General features: G+C 38.1%; 1 protein-coding gene across 2 annotated transcripts in view; it reads left to right on the top strand.

The window, feature by feature from the left end:
- The window catches only part of LOC123606185 (zona pellucida binding protein), a 114,925-nt gene extending 95,026 nt beyond the window's left edge, over positions 1-19,899 (top strand). For both annotated transcript variants that reach the window (XM_045494257.1, XM_045494256.1), the window contains one exon: positions 19,691-19,899. In XM_045494257.1, the coding sequence (XP_045350213.1) occupies positions 19,691-19,785 (95 nt within the window). In that variant the 3' untranslated portion in view covers positions 19,786-19,899. The remainder of the gene's footprint in view (positions 1-19,690) is intronic.
- The last annotated feature ends 1,031 nt before the right edge of the window (positions 19,900-20,930 follow it).

Genomic DNA, 20,930 nt, shown 5'->3' with positions numbered 1-20,930 from the left:
CCCCATTCGTGAATTTCAAGTATGCTGTACAATATTATTAATTATAGTTATAATTATTATTATAGTTATGATTAATTATAGTTACATCGCTATGTTTTGAGCTCTAGAACTTAATTCATCCTGCATAACTGAAACTATAATATCTCCTTATTTCTCCTTCCTACCAGCCCTTGGCAACCCACTATCCTACTCTCTGCTCCTTTGAGTTTGACTGTTTTAGATTCTGCATGTGAGAGAGACCAAGCAGTATTTGTCTTCCTGTGTTTGGTTTATTTCACTTAGCGTAATGTCTCCCAGGTTCATCCATGTTGACACAAATGGCAAAATTTCCTTCTTTTTTAAGACTGAATAACATTCCATTTTATATATAAATCGTATGTTCTTTACTCTTTTATTCGCCGATGGGCATTTAGGTTATTTCCATATTTTGACTATTTGTAAACCATGTGTCTGATAAGGAGTTAATCTCCAAAATATATAAGGAACTCCTACAACTCAATAGCATAAAAACAAATAATCCAATTAAAACACAGGCAAATGACCTGAATAGATATTTCTCAGAAGACATACAAATGGCCAACAGGTGTATGAAAAGGTACTCAAAATCACTAATCACCAGGGAAGTGAAAATCAAAACCACAATGAGATCTCATCACGTTATTATCAATAAGACAAAGAGACCTTAGGTAACAAGTGTTGGCGAGCATATGGAGGAAGGAGAACCCTTGTACACTGTTGGTGGGAATGCAAACTGCTGTAGCTATTATGGAAAACAGCATGGAGGTATCTTTCTTTGGCTTCTGGAAGTACTCTCATGAGTATTCTGTCATTTTCAGTGAGAATGTCTTACACATTTTTGACTCTATTTTAAATTGGATGTTTTTTATTGAATTTTCAATTGCTGACTGTTAAAATACAAATACTAATTTGTATGTGCGATTTATTTCCTATGACCTACGAAACATAGTTATATTTGTAGACCCCTCAGGTTTGTTATGTAAATAATCATATGGGTTAGCAAATAAAGTATCACTTATTCCTTTCAATCTTTGTGCCCCGTATTTCTTCTTTGCTGTTGCAGGGGCTTTAAGTAAATATTTAATATAAATTATGAGAAAAAATATGCTTATCTTTTTTCTAATCTTAAGGGGAAAACATGCCATATTTCACCTTGAAGTATAATGCTAGCTGTGTTTGTTTTTATATGTCCTTTATCGGACCAAGAAATTCCTATTTATTCTTAGTTTATGAGCTATTTTATTACGGATGAGAGTTGGATTTTGTCTACTGCTTTTCTGCATTTGTTAAACTAAAACAAAATTATACTTAATCTTTAAAAATATTTATTGAGCCTTACATTCTTTGGACAGACTCCACATCATCATTATATATTGTCGGATTTAACATGCTCATATTTTAAGGAATGGTGTTATTTATATTATGCATTTTATTATAATTTCTTTGTCAGTTTTAGGATCATGAATATTCCAGCCACGAAAAAACGAGTTGGCTATGTTCTTTCTTCTGCTGTATTTTAAAAAATCCATGTATGGGTATTATGTATATGTGTATGATACATATGTTCATGTGTATGTATGTAATAATAGTATTTTTTTCCCTTAAGTATTTTATTGAATTCACCAAGGAAACCATTTGGGCTAGGAGCTTTATTTGTGGGAAAATATTTCTTTAATCAACTTTATGAAAGTGTCATTAATGCACACGTTTTAATTTTAAATGCAGACATACGAATTATACAGTTCAGTGAGTCCTGGTAAGTGTTTTCATCCATTTAACCAGTGCCACTCGGAGGATACAGAAAGCTCTGTTGCCCCAAATTGTTCCCTTAATGCCACTTCATAACCACTCACACCTACTTGTTAAAGATAACTATTTATCCATTCAACTTTTCATAGGCATTTGGGTTGTTTCTAGTTTTGGCTATTGTGAATAAAACTTGTAAGCACATCTCTGTGTGAGTTTTTGTGTGGAGCTACATTTTCATCTCTCTTGGGTGAACATGTAAGAGTTAAGGTGTAGGGGGATATGGTAAGGTACGTTTAACCCGTTAAGCAACTCCCAAAGTTTAAAGAGTATTGGTTGGATGATTTTCACACCCGCCAGCAATGTATGGGATTTCTGCTTGTTTCACATTCTTGCTGTCTTGATATTGTCCAATTTAAAAATTTTAACCGTCTCAACCAGAGTATAGTACTCTGCCATTTGTAGTACAATATACGGTTACCATACAGCTGATACCAAGTACCTTCTCGTGTTCCGTTTGAGCACGCAGACATACTCTTTTGTGAGTTGTTGTTCAAATATTTTCCTCTACCCTTTTGTCAAGTTATTTTTCTAGTGAACATTGGCGTATGAAGGTTTATTCATATATTCTGGAAATACGTCCATGTGTTTTCTCTTTGGACTTTCTTACCGGTGTCTTTCAAATACCAGAAGTTTTAATTTTGACAAAACTAAGTTTCTCAGTATTTTTCTTAATGGCCCAAAGATAATTGTGTTCAAGAAGTTTCTGCTTACCCCAATTTCATGAAGAGTTTTTCCTATTTTCTTGTAGAAGTATTGACTTCATATAGTGTGGCCTTGCCAAACACTGCTACTGTGCTTAAGAGTTTGTTTTTTATTTTTGAGGATTTTTTTCATACCTGATCATGTCACATGGGAATAAAGACACTTTCACTTTTTATTTACAGTTCCCACCCCCTCTGTTTGTATTGCCCCGTTAGTCCGGCTGGCATGTTTGGAAAAGTATGTTTGGAAGTGGTGAGAGTTGGCATCTTTTTCCTGTTCCCTTGTCACAGTCCACAGGCTTTCCCAGTTCAGTGGGATACTAGTTAGAGGTTTTTCAGAGGTGACATGGCTGGATGAAGGAAATTCTCTTCCATTCCCTGTTTATTTCAATTTTGATTATGAATGAGATTGAATTTTGTCACGATTTTTATACACACTGTTGAGATAATCATATGGTTTTTATCTGTTATCATATTTTATGATGAATCGATGGATACATAGATGTTGAACTGACCTTGCATAAGCTCACCTAATGTAAACTATGTGTGATCATCATTTACCATTTCTGGTTATCTCTGGGTTTTATATGCTTACTGTTAGGGATATTTGTATCTATATTCATGAGGGACTTTGGTCTGTAGTTTTGTAAATACTCGTAAAAGTTTAGTAGTAGGGCACTGCGGGTTTTAAAAATGAGTTGCAATCATTTCCTCTTCTTGCTTTGTCTAAATAGTTTGTAAAATTTATGTCATTTTCTCTTCAAATGTTTAATTCTTCATTGAAGCTATCTGTACCCGGAGGTTTGTTTTTATTTGTTTGGTTTTGCTTTGGGGGGGCAGAGAATTATTATGGCTGTTTGGAAACAGATCTTTTTCTTATAATGATATAATGGTGTATTTCAAACATCTAGAAGCCTATAAAATGATACTGCAAACAAGTACACACATGTATCATTGCAACAAGTAAACAAGTAAATCTATTCAAAACAGGTTTTATATTGTCACTTATTTCATATTCTAAGATTTGAAGCAATTTAAATATGAAACAGCCGAATCCTCCTATAAACGAGGCCTCCATAGTCCATCGTCTTTCCTTTCTGCCTTGATATATCTGTTCTCAGAATCTGGTATTTTTTATCCCACTTCAGGATGTTTTACTTTTCACTTTATTTATTGAGGTAATCAGTAACCATAGATACTATTGGTTTGCATGGTAATCACGAAATACACGTTGTCTTACCTTAACCTCTGTGACTTGTTTTGTTTGGGCTCAACATTGACTTAGAATTAACTTCTCATTTTGAAATCATACAATTTAATAACTTGGACATGCATGCATCCATGAAACTATCACTACAGTCCAGAAAAAGGTTTTCGCCATAACCCTGAATTCTGCTTCTGCCTTTTTGTAATTGAGACTGCTTCAACATTCATTCTGAAACAAACACTGATATGCCTTGTGTCACTGTGTATTAATTAGCATGCATTTTTATAGCTTTCTATAAATGGAATCGTGCAGTATATAATGTTTGTCAGAATACTTTTCACTCAGCATAACGATTTTGAGATTCATCAGTAGTATTGCATGTCTTAATGGTTTGTTCTTTATTGCTGAGTAATGTCCCTTGTATGGATATACCACATTTTGTTTATCCATTCACCTGATGATGGACATTTGGGTTGTTTCCAGTTTTAGGCCATTACAAATAAAGCTGCTATGAAAATTCCTGTACAAGTCTTTGTGTGGACATATGTTTTCAGTTCTCCTGGGAAAATACGTATGACTGCGATTGCTGGGTCATGGTAAGTGTATGTTTAACTTTATAAAAAAAAAAGCCAAATTATTTTCTTAAGTGGCTCTACAATTTCATGTTCTACCAGCAACGTTGGGGAGTTCCAGTTATTCTAAATCCTTCCAAAGCAGAGTATGGTTACTCTTTTTAATTTTAGCAATTCCAGTATGGGTGTGTGCATGTGCATGTGCGTGCGTGTGTGTGTGCGTGTGTGTGTGTGTGTGTGTGTAGTGGTATCTCATTGTGGTTTTAATTTTCAGATTCCTTTTAAAAAGATACTTTCAAGTTCCCATTGGATATTGGTATTTTGTTTGTACAGTGTCTACTCAAATATTACCTTTCCCATTTTTTAAGCTGGTTCTTGTCTTACTGAGTTGTAAGAGTTCTTAATACAGTATAGACAAAAGTCATGTTCCAATATACAGGTTTTCTCCGCTATCTGAAACTTCACTTTATGCCACTTGGTTTTTAGTAACGACCTACCTTAGAAACCGTTTTCACTAACTGAAGAAACTTGAGGGGATTTCCACTTCTAAGAAGTGGTAGTTGCTTCTTTGCTTGACACCATTTACGGCATTCCAGAATGTTTCATAGGAATGCCCTGCTTTCAGATAGAGGGGAACCTGTATGTGCCACGAATGTGTCGTCCCAGACTGGCCTGCATTTCCGTTTTCAAAGAAAAATGTTGAAGTCCAACTAACTCATTTTTATCGTATGGCTCATGTGTCTTAATAAACCTTTTCATATTTAAAGACCACGAAGATTTTCTCCTGGGCTTTTTGTTTCGTACTTTGGGTTGTACATCTAGGTCCGTGGTCCATTTTGAGTTCATTTTTGTGTTTAGTATGAGGTAAGGGTTGATGATCATTCATCCCATCCTGGTGATCCAGCACCATTTACTGAAGACTTTTCTTCCTCCATTAAAATGTCCTTGGCGCCTCTATCAAAATTCAACTGACGATGCTCGTATAGGCTCAGTTTTGCTCCGCTCATCCACACATCTATTATTTCACCAATACCAAAGTGTCGGTGACTGTACTTTCATAGTAACTATTATATTACATTTTAAACATTTCTTTGGTTATTCTGTTTTGCGAATTACTGTGTACATTTTAGAATTAGCATGCCAGTTTCTGCAAACAAGCCTGCTGTAGTCTGAATAGATTGTATTTATTCTGGAGACAAAACTGATAATAATTAATCATCTCAAACATACTCAGTCTTCCTGACAGTGAACACGGTTATTCTCCATCTGTGTAAATTATTTTAAATTTGTCTCAAGGATGTTTTGTAGTTTTCAGTTCTTTCTCAGATTTATTCTTAAGGATGTTAAAGGGTTTTCTGGCTCTACTGTAAATGGAATTTTTTTAATGACTTATTTTCCAGTTAGCTTATAAGAGTGCAGTTGATTTTTTTTAAGAGGATATTAAGGCATTTACTGATTACACATGATATATGATGCACAGGCTTCATTCCCATTTATAATTTTATCTGATACCATCATTCAATTCAGATATATGACATAGGATATGCCAAAAACAACCAAGTAAATTCTGTGACTGCGCTTGGGTGATTCTTTTAATAGTGAACTGCAGGTCACAACAGTAAATGTCAGCTCACCTGTACCAAAGTTTCTGGAGACCATGGCTTCTGTGCCTGAGCAGGTGGTAAATAAATTTTGAATGGAACCTGGAATGACCTTGAAGGAATTCTAACTTCACATTGTTGGGATAGTTTACCAAAATGGCTTCAGAGTAGACTAAGTTTATTCAGCACATTTTTAAAAAGACACACTCATTCAGCATCATGATCAGACTATTACATTTAACAATCGACAACGTGGGTGCAAAAAAAAAAATCTACACTGAAACCCTCTGTTGGAATGCTTTACACCCTCCATAAAACAGAAACTAAAGGGGTGCCTCGGTGGCTCAGTTGGTTAAGCGTCCAACTTCAGTCAGCTCAGGTCATGATCTCACGGTTCCTGGGTTCGAGCCCCGCATCAGGCTCTGTGCTGACAGCTCAGAGCCTGGAGCCTGCTTCGGATTCTGTGTCTCCTTCCTGCTCATGCTCTTTCTCTCTCTCTCAAAAATAAACAAACATGAAAAAAAAATTTGTTTAAGAAACTAAAATAACCTGTTGTACAATTAGTTGCAAATACAGCCCTCGAGACTTTTGTCCATGCACGTGAGTATTGTCTAAAACATGTCTTCTTTGTAGCAGCTGGGCCCCGCCACCACTGTGCGTGACTGAGTTCACACATATCATGTAACCTGTGACTTCCCTGTTGCTTCTGTCTCTCCTCTCCTGCTCAGCTTTATTTTCTGACGTGAATTAAAATCTTCTGCCACTGTCATAGCTACAGTTCCTGCTGGAACCACTACAGCCACCTTGGCTTCGTGGTTTGGCACAGTACCGGCCTCGACCACCATAGGGGCCAGGGCCTCTGCCTCCAAAATTCCCTCATTTCTTGGGTCCACAATTAGAAGATTGATTGTTGTCGTTGACACCACTGTAGTTTCCCTCATCTCCAGAATTGCTTCCATCATCACTGTGTCCATTCACGCCACCCCCACTGCTTCCATATCCACCACCACCTGGACGGCCACCACGCTTACTGCAGTTTCCTCTGTGACCACCACCAAAGTTTCCAGAGCCACATGGATCTGGCATCTTTTACTTAGATAGGACTTTCCTTTACTTCACAGTTGTGGCCATTCACATCGAATGATAAGCTTGTCTCCTGAACCGTGAGATCACGACCTGAGCCAACTAAGCCCCCCAGGCACTCCACAGCATGCTGTTCCTGAAGTCAGAGTCATCTAATGTTAACAAAAGCAAAGCCTCTCTTCTTGCCACTGCCTCAGGCAGTCAGGATTTCAGTCACTTCAGTTTCCCCTTACGGTTCCACATACTCTCTTAGATGACATTCTTCAGTGTCTTCTTTAATGGCACCAACAAACTCTTTTTCACAGTGAAGTGGGGCCCGGATCTTTGAGAATCTCCTCTTGAGACAGCCTCTCCCATCCACCTTGTGTGGCCTTGCCTTCATGGCTGCACCCACCTCCTCCGCAGTGGCCGACATGACAGATGAAAGCTGTGGAACACTTGGTGTTTGGATCTCTCGTTACTGCTCCATTCATGAACATGCCCCGGCCTCGCAGTGACCCCTCAGCCTCCCCTCGGCTGGTTCAAGTATGAAACCTCTGATGAAGAGCTTCACGGCCCTTTGATCTCTTAGACTTTGACTTAGACGTGATGGCGGTCGGAGGGGAGACTCTGAGGATGCTTACTCGGTGGTGCCCACAGGTACAGTGGATTTGTAAATTCTTACCTGGGTCATGTGACCCTATTTAATTCACTGATTGGATCTCGTAATTATGTATGCTCTGTGTAGTTTTACATGAGTAAACCTATCCTCTGCAAGTAACATCAGTTTTACTTCTTATGATTATACCTTTTATCTTACTAGCTTTATTACAGTGACTAGATCCTCCAATACGGTGTGGAATAGAAATAAAAACGGGTTTTTTCCAATATTAGAGATAAATAACTTTTTACTTTTAAGTATGATATTAGCAGTTGGATTTTCTTAGATGCTTGTTGTCAGTTTGAAGCAGTCCCCCACCATTCTTAGTTTGCTGAAGTCTTGATCATGAGTCGTTAGTGAATTTTGTCCTATATTTTATCTGCAGCCTTTGAAATAATCATGGTTTTTTTTTCCTTTCTTACCCGAGTATAGCAATTTGCATTGATTGATCTCCTAATGTTGAAACAACCTTGCATTTCCAGTGTCCCTTTTGATGTATTCTTTATCCCATTGGTCTATTAATAGGGTGTTAATTTCCACATATGTGTGTGCGAACTTTCCACTTTTCTTCATGTTACAGATTTCTGGCCTCATTCTGTTGCGATTGTAGTAAGATGATTTGTATGCCAGTCTTTTAAGGTCTGTGTTATGGCCTAAAATATTCTCTATGCTAGAAAATATTCCATGTGCACTTGAGAAAAATGGGTATTCTATCACTGTGAGTGGAGTGCTTTTGTATATCCATTAGGTTTAATTGGCTTATTGTGCTATAAGCCCTCTGCTGATCTTCTAAAAACTCTATCCATTATTTGAAGTGAGGTAATGAAATCTCTAATTATTAAACCGTATAGCTGTCAACTTCTCCCTTAATTCTTTCAGTTTGCTTTATATATTTTGTGTGCCTATTGTTTGTCGTATATATTTTTATAATTGTTATATCTTGGAGAATTGACCCTTTTATAAGTATATAGTTTCCTTCTTTTTCTCTTATAACAGGTTTTGAGTCTTCTGTTTAGTGTGATACTAGTATAGCCATGCAGCTCTCTTCTCATTACTATTTTCATGGAATATCTTTTTCCATCCTTTTACTTTCAACCTGTTTGTTTCTTTTGATCTAAAGTGAGTCTTCTCCAGATTGCATAAAGTTATATCATGTTTTATTTATTCATTCTGTCAATCTCAGTCTTCTGATAGTGGAATATAATCCATTTACATTGAAAGTAATTACTGACAGGAAAAGATTTATTTCTGCCGTATTACTAACTGTTTCCAGTATGTTGATTGTTTTCCAGAGTTCTTTCAACGTTAACTCTGAGAGTTTTTGTTTGATTTTTTCAGGTCTTTTTGGTTGGGACAACCTTTTGGAGCTGCCAGTATTTTTGCTGATGTCACTGTATTCATTTTTTGAAACTTTTGTGTCTCTTTATTCTATAGAATGGGCAATTCCTGTTGGTATGTCTTCATATTTACTGACATATTCTACTTTTGTTGTTATTGTGCTGTTAAACATATCCAGGTTTGTTTTGTTTTGTTGTTAGTATTTCAGTTTGGGGATCTAGAATTTTCTTTTATATGCTTTAGAGCTTCCATTTCTCTGATGCAGTTTTCCAGTCCGCTCACTTATTATGACAGTGTATTCCTTTATGTCTGTAAATACATCTGTGCTAGCTGCTTTGAAGTCTTCATGTCTGATTACCACATCTGTGTTATTTTGGATCTGTTTCTACTGATCTTTTTCCTCTTGACGATGAGTCACAGTTTTCCAGGTCTTTGAAAATCTAATAATGTTTATGATACACTAAACTTGATGGATAGTGCTGTATAGAGTCTTCTGATTTATTTTTCTTCTGAAGATTGTTGATTTGTGTTTAAGCGATATGCCAGATTCAAAATCTAAACTCTCTCCCCCACCGTAGGCATCATCTTCTCGGTTTGTTCAGCCTTCCGACTCTTGCTTTTGCTGAGCGTGCAATATCATGGGTACATGTGAAGGTCGTCATACATTAGTCAGTTATCTGGGTGGAGTTTACATGCAGATTTTAGAGCCCTTGACGCTGTTCACTGAATTTCTCCCGTTACTTTCCATGTCTTCTAGTGGCCTAAAAGCCTGTCCTTTTACTTTTTGAAACCAGTTAAGACTGAACTGCTGCTTCAGTTTTATCTACCCGTGGGCCGCATGGACTGACAACTGCCCGCCGCAGAAATCTGGAACAGCTTTACGCGGTACAGTTCTCTTCTTTCAGGAGTTAGCGTGCCTTCGGTATCTGCCCGCCTTTGCCACCTCTTCAGGGCTGTCCAATAGTGTGCTGCTTTTTCCAGACTTTATCAACTCTTACTGCAGATGTGTGAATTTAGTACAGTCTAGAATTGGAATTCTAACCACCTGTTTTTTTTAACATTGTGGACATTGTTTTTGGTGCATGTTTTTTGTCTAACATAGTCTAAGTCTCATTGCTTATTTTCTCGATATCTTTCTCACAATCATGATAAAATTCTTTTTCTAATAATTTATTTCATTAATGTCAAAGTTTTTTCTTTACCCTCAGATCTAAAAATAAGGGTACATGCCTTATACATGTCTTTTAAAGGGTTCTCTCTTGTGTTGTACCGATCTGCAGTAATTCCTATTAAACATCTTGATGTCTAGAGAGGACAAACCACTTGATTTATTCTTTTTAAATGCTACCAGTTTTAAATTGTCAAGTTAAATAAAATAAAATTGTGGTTGAGGTTTTGAGGAGTTACAGCTGATATAAATTAATTTGGTTAATATTTATATTTTTGCTTTAGTAGCATACAATAGGATTTTTAAAAATCCAGCGTAGGAATCTCTCTAATGGTAGCCTGTTTAAACTGATTCACATTTTGTAGACTGTATTTGTGAGATTCATCCATATTTTTTGTGGTTATAACACTACTTAAATTTTTTTATTTCCATATAATATTCTATTATGTGAATATATAAAGGTGTATATATCTGTTTTATTGTTTAAAATGGGTTCATACTTCTGAGTTTTCTTGCCATGAAGAACAATGCAGTTATGAATAGCTTTGTGTATGTAGCCTAGTATCCAAGATTCATCAAAGTGTTTACCTAATACTGGATCAATAGATATATAATTCGTTAAAATATATCTGTGTCTTTTCCAAATTTGGTATGTTAATTAACACTTTTACAACAGCAGTGTGGGACAAATCCTGTGTGCAGTTCTTGGCATAATCACGCTTTAAATATTTGCAATCTGATGACCCTTATGTCTTGTGTCACATTTTTTAAAATTGTGGTAGAATATACATAACATAATTTAATCTTTTAAGCATATTTAAATGTACAATTCAGTGGCACTAGGTACGTTTACATTGTTGTATAACTATCAGCACCATCCATCTTTAGAACTTTTTTAATCTTCTTCATCTGAAATTGTGTACCTATTAAATGATAAGTCCCCATTCCCTTCTTCCTTTAGTCCCTGACAGTCACCATTCTGCTTTCTGTCTCTATAAATTTGCCTACAATGGGTACCTCGTATAAATGGGATTATACAAGTATTTGTCCTTTTGTGATTGGCACGTTTCACTTAGCTTCTGTGTTGTAGCATATGTCAGAATTTCCTTTCTCTTTAAGACTGAACAGGATTCCATGGTACGATGGACCACATTCCCATTCCCTAAAATGTGTGGTAGGTGACCAGGACACAACCCCATCCCCTTCCACGTTACTTTTCATGGTTTCACGTTCCCACGTTGGTTCACTTTAGTTCACCTAACACTTATGTACCACGTCTTTTTTTTTTTATTTAATTCTACAATTTTTTTATTTCAGCATAGCAGACACACAATGTGACATTAGTTTCAGCTGTACAAGATAGTGGTTCTGCAAGTTTATGCACTATGCTGTTTTTACCACGAGTGTAGCTACCGTCTGTCCCTTCACAAAGCTATCACAGTATCATTGACTGTATTCCCTGTGCTGTGCCTTTTGTTCCCATGACTTACACCACATCTTCTGTATCCATATGTATGTAACCACATTTTCTTTATCCACTCATCTGTCAATGGAAATTTGGGTTGTTTCCACCTCTAGGCTCTTGTGAATAATGCTGTAGTGAACCATGCATGTACAGATAACTCTTTGAGATCCTGCTTTGAGTTCTTTTGGATACGTTAGTTAGTTCTATGTTAGTTTGGGCTTCTGTAATGAAATCCCGTAGATTGGATGGCTTAAATGGTACATTCCCCCCCCCACACACACACACACACAAACACAATTTTCGAGTCTATAAGTCCAAGTGTAACCTTTTGGCTGATTCCATTTCTGGTGAGTGCTTTCTTGGTGGCTTGCAGATGGCATAACATGCCACCTTCTCCTTATGTCATGTGTGCAGAAAGAGCAAGCAAGCACTCTGCTGTTTCTTCTTATAAGGACACTAACTGTCAGATCAGGGTCCCACTCTTGCGACCTCATTTAAGCTTAATTACTTCCTTAGAGGCCCCGTCTCTAAATAGAGCCACACTGGGAGTTGGGTCTCAACATACATGTTTCAAGAGAGGCACACACCTTCATTCCACCTACTTATACCCAGAAGTGGAATCACTGGATCATTGGTTTTTAATATTTGGAGGAACTGCCATATTGTTTTACACAGAGACTACACCATTTTACATTCCCACCAACAAAGCACAAGGCTTACAGTTTCTCTACCTCTTGGCCAACATTTGTTATTTTACCTTTTTGTTTTGTCTAATAACTCGCCATCCTCATGTGTGTGAAGTGGTGTGTCATTGTGGTGTTAATTTGCATTTCCTTGGTGGTTAGTGATGTTGAGCATCTTTTCATGTATTCATTAGTTATTTGTGTGTCTTGTTGGGAGAGATGGCTCCTCAAAGCTTTTGCCCACTTTTTAATTGGGTTAATTTTTGTGGTTGAGTTATAGGAGTTCTTTGTTTTTATTATTGGGGTATTAACCTCCTTGTCTGATATATACTTTGCAAATAATTTATCTGTTTTTCTTTTGTACGTACTTGCTTTTGGTGTTATATAAACAAATCATTGAAAAACGTAATGTCATGAAGCTTTTTTCCTGCGTGTTCTTCCAAGAGGTTTACAGTTTCATCTCTTCTTTTTAGATCTTTGATCTTTTTAAGCTAAGTTTTATGTAAGGTGTAAGGTCAGAGTCCAGCCTCCTTCATTTGCATGTGGATATGGGCTTACCTGCTACCTTTGGTTGAAATGACTGTTCTTTCCTCATTTGAATGATCTTGGGACCCTTGTCCAAATCATTTGAGAGTTTTTTTCTTGGCTCTCTACTTTATTGTCTCTCACTCTGTCTTTATGCCAGGACCACACCATTTTTATTATCGTAGGATTAAAATCCACAAGTGTGAGATTTCCAACTTTGTTCTTCTTTTTTTCAAAATTGTTTTGGCTATTCTTGCTCCCTTGAGGTTTCAGTGAATTTTAGGATGGATTTTTCTTTTTCTGAAAACATTGTCACTGGGAGTTCAATAGAACTTGCATAGAATCCATGAATGGTTTGCAGTAGTATTGACAGCTTAACAATAGTAAATGTTCCCGCCCATGAACAGGGGGTGTCTTGTCATTTATTTGTGTCTTTTTTGATTTCTTTAAGTAATTTTTAGTAGTTTTTGGTATACAAGCATTATGCTTTGTCAGTTCAGTTTATTCCTAAATATTATATTTTTATTTTTATTGTGAACAGGACTGTTTTCTTTATTTCCTTTTTGGATTGTTCATTGTTAGAAACACAACTGATTTTTGCATGTCAATTTTGTCTCTCATAACTTGGGTGAATTTGTTTATCAGGTAAATTGGGGGAGGGGGAGTTGGTGGATTCTTTAGATTTTTTTTGCATATAAGATCATACTGTCTGTTGACAGGCTAACATTACTTCCCCTTTCCAATTTGAATTTTCTTTTTTTTTTTTTTTTTTTTTGCCTTCCTGCTCTGGGTAAGACTTCCAATATTGTATTAAAAGAAGGAGAGATAGTAGTCCTTCTTATCTTTTTCCTGATCTTAGGGGAAAAGCTCAGTCTTTTATGATTATGATATTGGCTGTGGGTTTTCATGAAGGCCCTTTATCAGGTTGAGGAAAATCCATTTTATTCTTCTTTTTTTTTTTAAACATTACATAAGTATCTATTCTACCCACCGCCAAACGTGGTTCTATTCTACTATATTCACCACCACCCTCTCATGATGTGAATTATCGAGAACACAACACAGTTTTAGCTTTTAAGGAATGTATCCTCTAATTGGGTATAAATCTAAACATATGAAAATATAAGTAACAATGACTGAATGTGGTTAGGGCCAGATGGATGATACAGATTTGCTCCCAGTGCTCAGGAATGAAAAGAACACAAGACTGAGTTCTGTGCATATGATACTGAGTGTTGACTGTGTTTCAGGCAGTCACAGAAATACACATTTCATTGATTTCTTCATGATAATAGCTGAAGCTTTGCTGAAAGTCTGGCCACTGTTTTCTTAAGCATCATACATCCCTTTGATGTAGGAAGTATCCTAATTTTGTAATCAAGGAATTTGAATCCTGGCAATCTTAGGGTACTTGCATGCGTTCATAAAGATATTAAGTGAAAAATTCGAATTTGAAACCAAATTTGACTCACTGCAGAACTCCTTTTTATTTGGCAACTTTGCCTTCTGTTCCTTCACGTGTGTTCCTGTGGCATCTGTCTTCCCTGTTGAGGTAGAATGGACAAAACTGTAAGATGCTCACGGTGTACCCAGTGGTGGTTTGGTATGCATTTGAGAGGATTTCCCCCATCTAGTTAACTGGCACCCCCATCACCTCACATAGTTATCTTTTATTTTATTTTATTTAGTTTTGGGGAGAGCATTTAAGTCCTACTTTCTTAGGATCAAACCTTCAGCTAGAAGATGGATAAAGTCTAAGGATCTAACATATCACAAAGTAACTATGGCTGATAACACTCCACTACATAATTGAAATTTGCTTAGAGTTTTCACCATAGCGTGATGGTGGATTTTGCCAAATGCTTTGTGTGCATCAGTTGAGATGATTGTTTGGGGTTTTCCCCTTATCAGTCTGTTAATGTGATGTATTGCATTGGTTTTCACATATTGAACTGTCATTACATTTTAGGAGTAAGTCCTAAGTGACCATGACATATAATATAATCCTTTTAATATGCTGTTAAATTTGGTTTAGTATTTTGTTGAGGACTTCCATCCGTGTTCATAAGGCATATTGGCCTTTCGTTTGTTCTCACATACCGTCTTTGGCTTTAGCCAGATGGCAATTCTGGCCTTACAGAATGAGTTTAGATGTTGTTCCTCCTCTTCAGTTTTCTGGAAGCGTTTGAGAAAGATTGGGGTTCATGTTGTGTTTTATTTTTTTGTTTTTTGTTTTTTTAGAATTTGGTAGAATTCACCTGTGAAGGCATGGGGACTTGGCCTCTAATTTGCTTGGAGATTTTTGTTTTCTTATGTTTTATTGTATTTTTTAATTTTTAATTCTGGTTAAAAAGCACATAACATAAAATCAACTACTTTAGCCATTTTTAAGTATACCGTTCAGTGGTCCTAACTTTACATTGTTGTGCAACAGATGTCTAGAACTTTTTCATCAGCTGGAAGTGCATACCTTTTGAACAACTTCCATTTATTCCTCCCCTCGGCTCCTGGAAACCACAGCTCTTTTTGTTTCTAGAGTTTGATATTTTTTTTTTTTTTAATTTTTTTTTTTCAACGTTTATTTATTTTTGGGACAGAGAGAGACAGAGCATGAACGGGGGAGGGGCAGAGAGAGAGGGAGACACAGAATCGGAAACAGGCTCCAGGCTCTGAGCCATCAGCCCAGAGCCCGACGCGGGGCTCGAACTCACGGACCGCGAGATCGTGACCTGGCTGAAGTCGGACGCTTAACCGACTGCGCCACCCAGGCGCCCCTAGAGTTTGATATTTTTAAATACTTCTTGGGGCACCCAGGTGGCTCAGTTGGTTAAGCGTCTGACTCTTGAGCTCAGCTCAGGTCACGATCTCACAGTTGGTGAGTTCAAGCCCCACATCGGGCTCTGTGCTGACAGCGTGGAGACTGCTTGGGATTCTGTCTCTCCCTCTCTGTGCCCCTCCCCAGCTTGTGCGCTCTCTCTCTCTCTCTCTCTCTCTCAATAAATAATTAAACTTAAAAAAAATACTTCTTGTACGTGGGATTATGCACTGTCTTTTTGTAACTGGCTTCATTTCACTTAGCATAGTATTCTCAGGATTCATCCATATTGTAGCATATCACAGGATTTATGTTTTTTAAGCTGAGTAATATTCCAGTGTGTGTGTATGCCACATTTTCTTTCTCCGTCTAGCCAATGAGGGACGCGTAGATTGTGTTCACCTCTCGGCTGTGGTAATACTGCAGCGATCAAAGGTGTAGGACATCCCCTCCCGTCGCAGCGGCGCCTTCTGACATTCCCACCGATGGTACGAGGCCTCCGGTGGCTTCGAATCTTCGCCACCACTTGTTCTTTTCTTCTTCTTCTCCTCCTCCTCCTCCTCCCTGTTTTTTTTTTTTTTTTGTTTTGTTTGTTTGTTTTTCGATAGTGTCCAGTCTGATGGGTATGAATGAAGTGATACCATATTCTTGTTTTGACTGGCATTTCTCTAACAGTTATTGAAAAGATTGAACACTTTCATGTCTGGTCCTACGTGCTTTCTTCTGATTCTTCTGTATACTTGGCTGCATTTATTTATTAACTTCTTTCTTTCTTTCTTTCTTTCTTTCTTTCTTTCTTTCTTCTCTTTCTTATTATACCTTTCTGTTTTTAAACATCTTCATTTCCCTGAGAGTCTGCACCCCACTCCTCCTGTGGCCCTTGGGTGTTCTCTGTGTAGTCCTCAGTCACCAGTCTCTTGCCCCAGGTGTCTGTGGGTCTGTAATCAGTTTGTGGTTCTCAGAATGTGCCCAGGGCTGTTCCCGGCCAGAGATTTGCCCTACGTCTGAAACAAGCAGCACTGAGACCAGTCCCTCGGGTGGCCATCAGACAGGTGGCCAGTCCGGTCTGCCCTGCCCTCTGGTTTGTGGGCTGGAAGGGAGCACTGGCTGCTGCTCCCCTGGAGACAGCCTGGCCTCCCCTGTGAGTCTGCATGGGGGAGGAGCTCTGGGGCAGGGGCGAGCAGAAGTGCCACAAATTTTCCACCATGTTGAGCCTGCCTTCTTCTTGATGGGATGTTCATCTGGTTGCTGTTGGTCTCTGACTACTTTCCAAAGCTGCTACAAGGTTGTTTTAGCCAGTCTCTTGTTGTTTGTTTAGCATTTCCTTGGGAGCCTGGGGGCCTGGAGCCGTCATCTTGCTGAAGTCACTTGAACTGTCATCATGCTGAAGTCACTCTCAGTATATTAGTTTGATGCTTATTCACATTTCCCAAATTCTTTCTTTTGTTTGAATGAAGTAGGCTCCATGCCCAAACATGGGGCTCGAACTCACGACCCTGAGATCAAGGGTCAGATGCTGTACTGACTGAACCAGCCAGGCACCCCACATTTCCCAAATTCTTACTTTCTTTGAGTGCTTTTTTTGGTGGCTCAGTCAAATTGACATGTATATTTTCTCTTTTTTTCCTATTTTTAAATTGGTTTTCTGTCCTTTCCTCATTGATTTATACAAATTCTTTGTATATTCTGAATAGTATTCTATTGGTTATTTATCTACAACTGTGCCCCCAGTTTTGTTATTTGGCTCATTACTTCTATGATTTTTGTAATTAAGTTCTTAATTTTGATACCACGTGTAGCATACGTTTTGTATTCTGGTTGGTTATTTCCCTTCTTAAGGAAGTATTCCCTGAAGGTTTTGTCCCCCACCTCTCATCTCTTTGCACGTTGGTACTGATTAGTCACCAATGCTCCACCTCGCTTCGTGACACAATCAGGATCTCGTCAGGTTGTTCTCATGCCCGTAGCCAGGAAATACTCTGCTCAGTGAGACTAAAAGCTAGAAGACAATTTTGCTAATCTTCTCCTTTAAATGTAACTAGCATTTTAGCATTTTTCCTGAATTCCACATAAAAGGGAACTTGACATTTTAGGATAGACCTTAGGAGAGAGGGCTGCAGACAAGTTCTCCGAGGTATTACAGCACATATGGCATCATGAAGATCTGTTAATTCTGAGAACATTTATTAGAAGATCATATGTATTCAAACTGGGGTTTAGACAGTTTCATGCCAGTGTCTGCTCTGCTGGTGACCCTGTGTGTAAAGTGTATGTAAAGACTGCCCGCAGATTCACTTTTCTCTGCTCCCTGTGTAATGACTTAACACTGATACCTTTTCTCAGCATGTCCATATTGTGCGTCAAGAAATATTAATATGCATTTTGGAAGAAAGTGTACTGTGATCACACATCTTTGGAAAACATCGCATCATTACAGTTTTACCCTATACATCACCACTTTAAACACTGTTGTTATGACCACAGCAAAAATCGATTTCACTTGGTCTAACCAGTATTTTTTACATAAAAGATTGATTCAAACTTGAGGAAATCTGCTGAACCTAGAATGAAAAATACTTCATCTGAGTAACAGTTAAGATATTTCCCAGTTTGAAAGAATATTATTTGAAAGAAAGATACGAAGTTAAATAATGTAATATGACCCAGATCCAGACAGTGACCTGCATTACTGAATCATGGTGCTAGAAACAGAATCTTCTTTGATGGCCCATAACAGCCATGCCTTAGACATGCAATTTTTAAAAAAAAATTTTTAACAGTTATTTATTTTTGAAGGAGAGAGAGCACGCGAGGGGTAGAGGGACAGAGAGAGGGGGAGACACAGAATCCGAAGCAGGCTCCAGGCTCTGAGCTGTCAGCACAGATCCCGACGTGGGGCTCAAACCCATGAGCTGCGAGATCACAACCTGAGCCGGTCGGACGCTCAGCTGACTGAGCCCCCCAGGCGCCTCACTTTAGATGTGCAGTTAACATCTTTGTGAATCCTTGGCTGACTACATTTGCAATAGGAAAAGGAGGAACAGGATAATCAAAGACCCCAGCCCAACGAGAGTCCTTGGCATCACATGACCTTCATGCCCCTGCCTCAAAGGGAAGTGTAGGGAAAAGCACCGGTACCACCGAGGGCAGAGCATTTATTGAAGGCTTGCGGTGTTCTGGATGCTTTTTCATCTATGTCATGTGATTTCAGTCCTCACATCACAGCATAGACTTGGTTGTCACTGTGCCTGTTTTACAAATGAAGAAGCGAGAACTAGGAATCGACTGCTTACCCAGAATCCCAGAGTCAGTCCATAACAGAGAGTGTATTTGCCATTAGATTCCTTCTGCCATTAGATTCTTTACTTCCTGCCGCACAGAGACAGCTGTGGCAACATATTCATTATATACAGGGATGATCGAACCACGTTAAGTTAGTGACTTTTCCCAGATTAAACATTTAGCAAGTGACAAATAGGAGTTGAGGTCACGAGATTATTAGAAATAAGCTGCAGGTCCTTGCCGTGTTCAGGGCTGTCTTTATGTGTCGGCATATGGACCGTCTTCACCTCCCTGGCTTCTGGTGAAGCACACACAAGATGACCCCTCCGGCTTTCTGAACTCAGCATTATGTGAGGAGTAAGATTGTGTGAGCTCGTAGTCTTAGTCTAAGCCAGGATCACAGTGAAAAGTTACAACTTTTCGTAGAAGGCATTTAGAGTCGTCTGAATAGAAACAGCTAGTAGATGGTTGCTGTCAGAGATTATTGATGGGAAGGGGGATGGAGAGATACTTAATGGAGATAGAGTTGCAGTTCCTCCCAGATGAAAAAGTTCCGGAAATAAGTTGTACGACAAGGTGAATATACTTCACGCTATCAAAGTGGACACCTAAGGACGGTTAAAATGGTAAATTTTATCTTATGTGTATTTTGCCACAGTTACAAAGGAGCATGAGTTATAAAAAGGAATAAAGAATCTTTTTTGAAAATGTATCCTCCATGTAAAATTAATTTATGTGGCATTTGAGGAAACTGTTACCTATTGACTTATTCTTTATTCACAGTGATCTGCAGTCCTGGATCTTATAACCCCCGTGATGGAACTCACTGCCTTCAGTGCAACAGCAGCCTGGTGTATGGAGCTAAAGTGTGCTTATAGGGCCATTGTTCTGAGTTCTTTGGTGGTTTATTAAACACAAAAGTATATTTTTGAAGTATTAATACATAATAAATCACTATTATGCCAAAATTAAATATATTAGATTTTACAAAATCTGGTGTCATCATTGTCATTGAAACAGCGTATGTCCAGATGCTCTATGAATGGAGCACCCACTGATCCTTAGCCATCGGTGCCGATCCCACACACGACTTCAGAGTGTTTCTTGGATCGCTGCTTTTTAAAAATAGTTCCAAATATGCTATATTGGTGTTACCCCAAAAGATACTTCAGGATTATTTTAAAATCGCCCATTCTGCACTTACTGTATGTTGACTAATCTCAGGCCACCATGTTCTTCTATAATCGTTTGGTTGCAGCTCGTTTCGTTCCTTTGAACATTTAAATTGGTGAGCTGTTCCTTCTTCCAGTTTGATCTTTCATAGTTCAGGGTCACTTTTTAAAAGGCCTGTGCATCTTATTATTGCAAACTTTAACCACTGTAATGTAAGGCCAGGTCCCAGCGACACCATGAGTTTTTAATAAAGTTCAGTGTGGTGATCTTCAGCTTTTCAGTATAAAGGCCTTTAAATCACCTTTTTGACATTTTAGAATGGAATAATCATCTCCTATGTGCCTACATTAACCTTTGAACTTTTCACAGTGTGGAAAGAGAACCTCTAGGTTCTTGCCCTGAGGACACCTCTAGGCAAAAGTACAAATAGTCATCACATCTTTTATTTCATTTCCTTTATTATTACAGTTGTTTTGTCAGATACTTCTCCCCACACCATCATACCCTGTCTCACTCTGGGGTGCTGTATTTGAATTTGGAAGATTACTCAAAATTTAAAGATTTAAGTACCAGTACGTTACATGAGTAACGTACAAAATTAGTAGTTTCTCAATTTTTTAATTATTGTTCCATTTATATTTGTAACACTGTCTATGCTCTTAGACATGCCGTTCTTTTCCTTCATACTTCCTTTCTGAAGACATAAACATTTGTAAATGGCAAACACACAGATTGGATGTAGGCACAGCCGGGCAGCACATCGACGGGGAAAAGGTCTCTCACACCTGGGCTCTACCTGACTGTAAAATTGACGACGTAGTCTCTCGTTTGCTCATCCCCTGGACAAATC

Source organism: Leopardus geoffroyi, chromosome A2, assembly GCF_018350155.1.
Source record: "Leopardus geoffroyi isolate Oge1 chromosome A2, O.geoffroyi_Oge1_pat1.0, whole genome shotgun sequence".
NCBI lineage: Eukaryota > Metazoa > Chordata > Mammalia > Carnivora > Felidae > Leopardus > Leopardus geoffroyi.
This window is presented reverse-complemented; position numbering and strand designations above follow the sequence as displayed.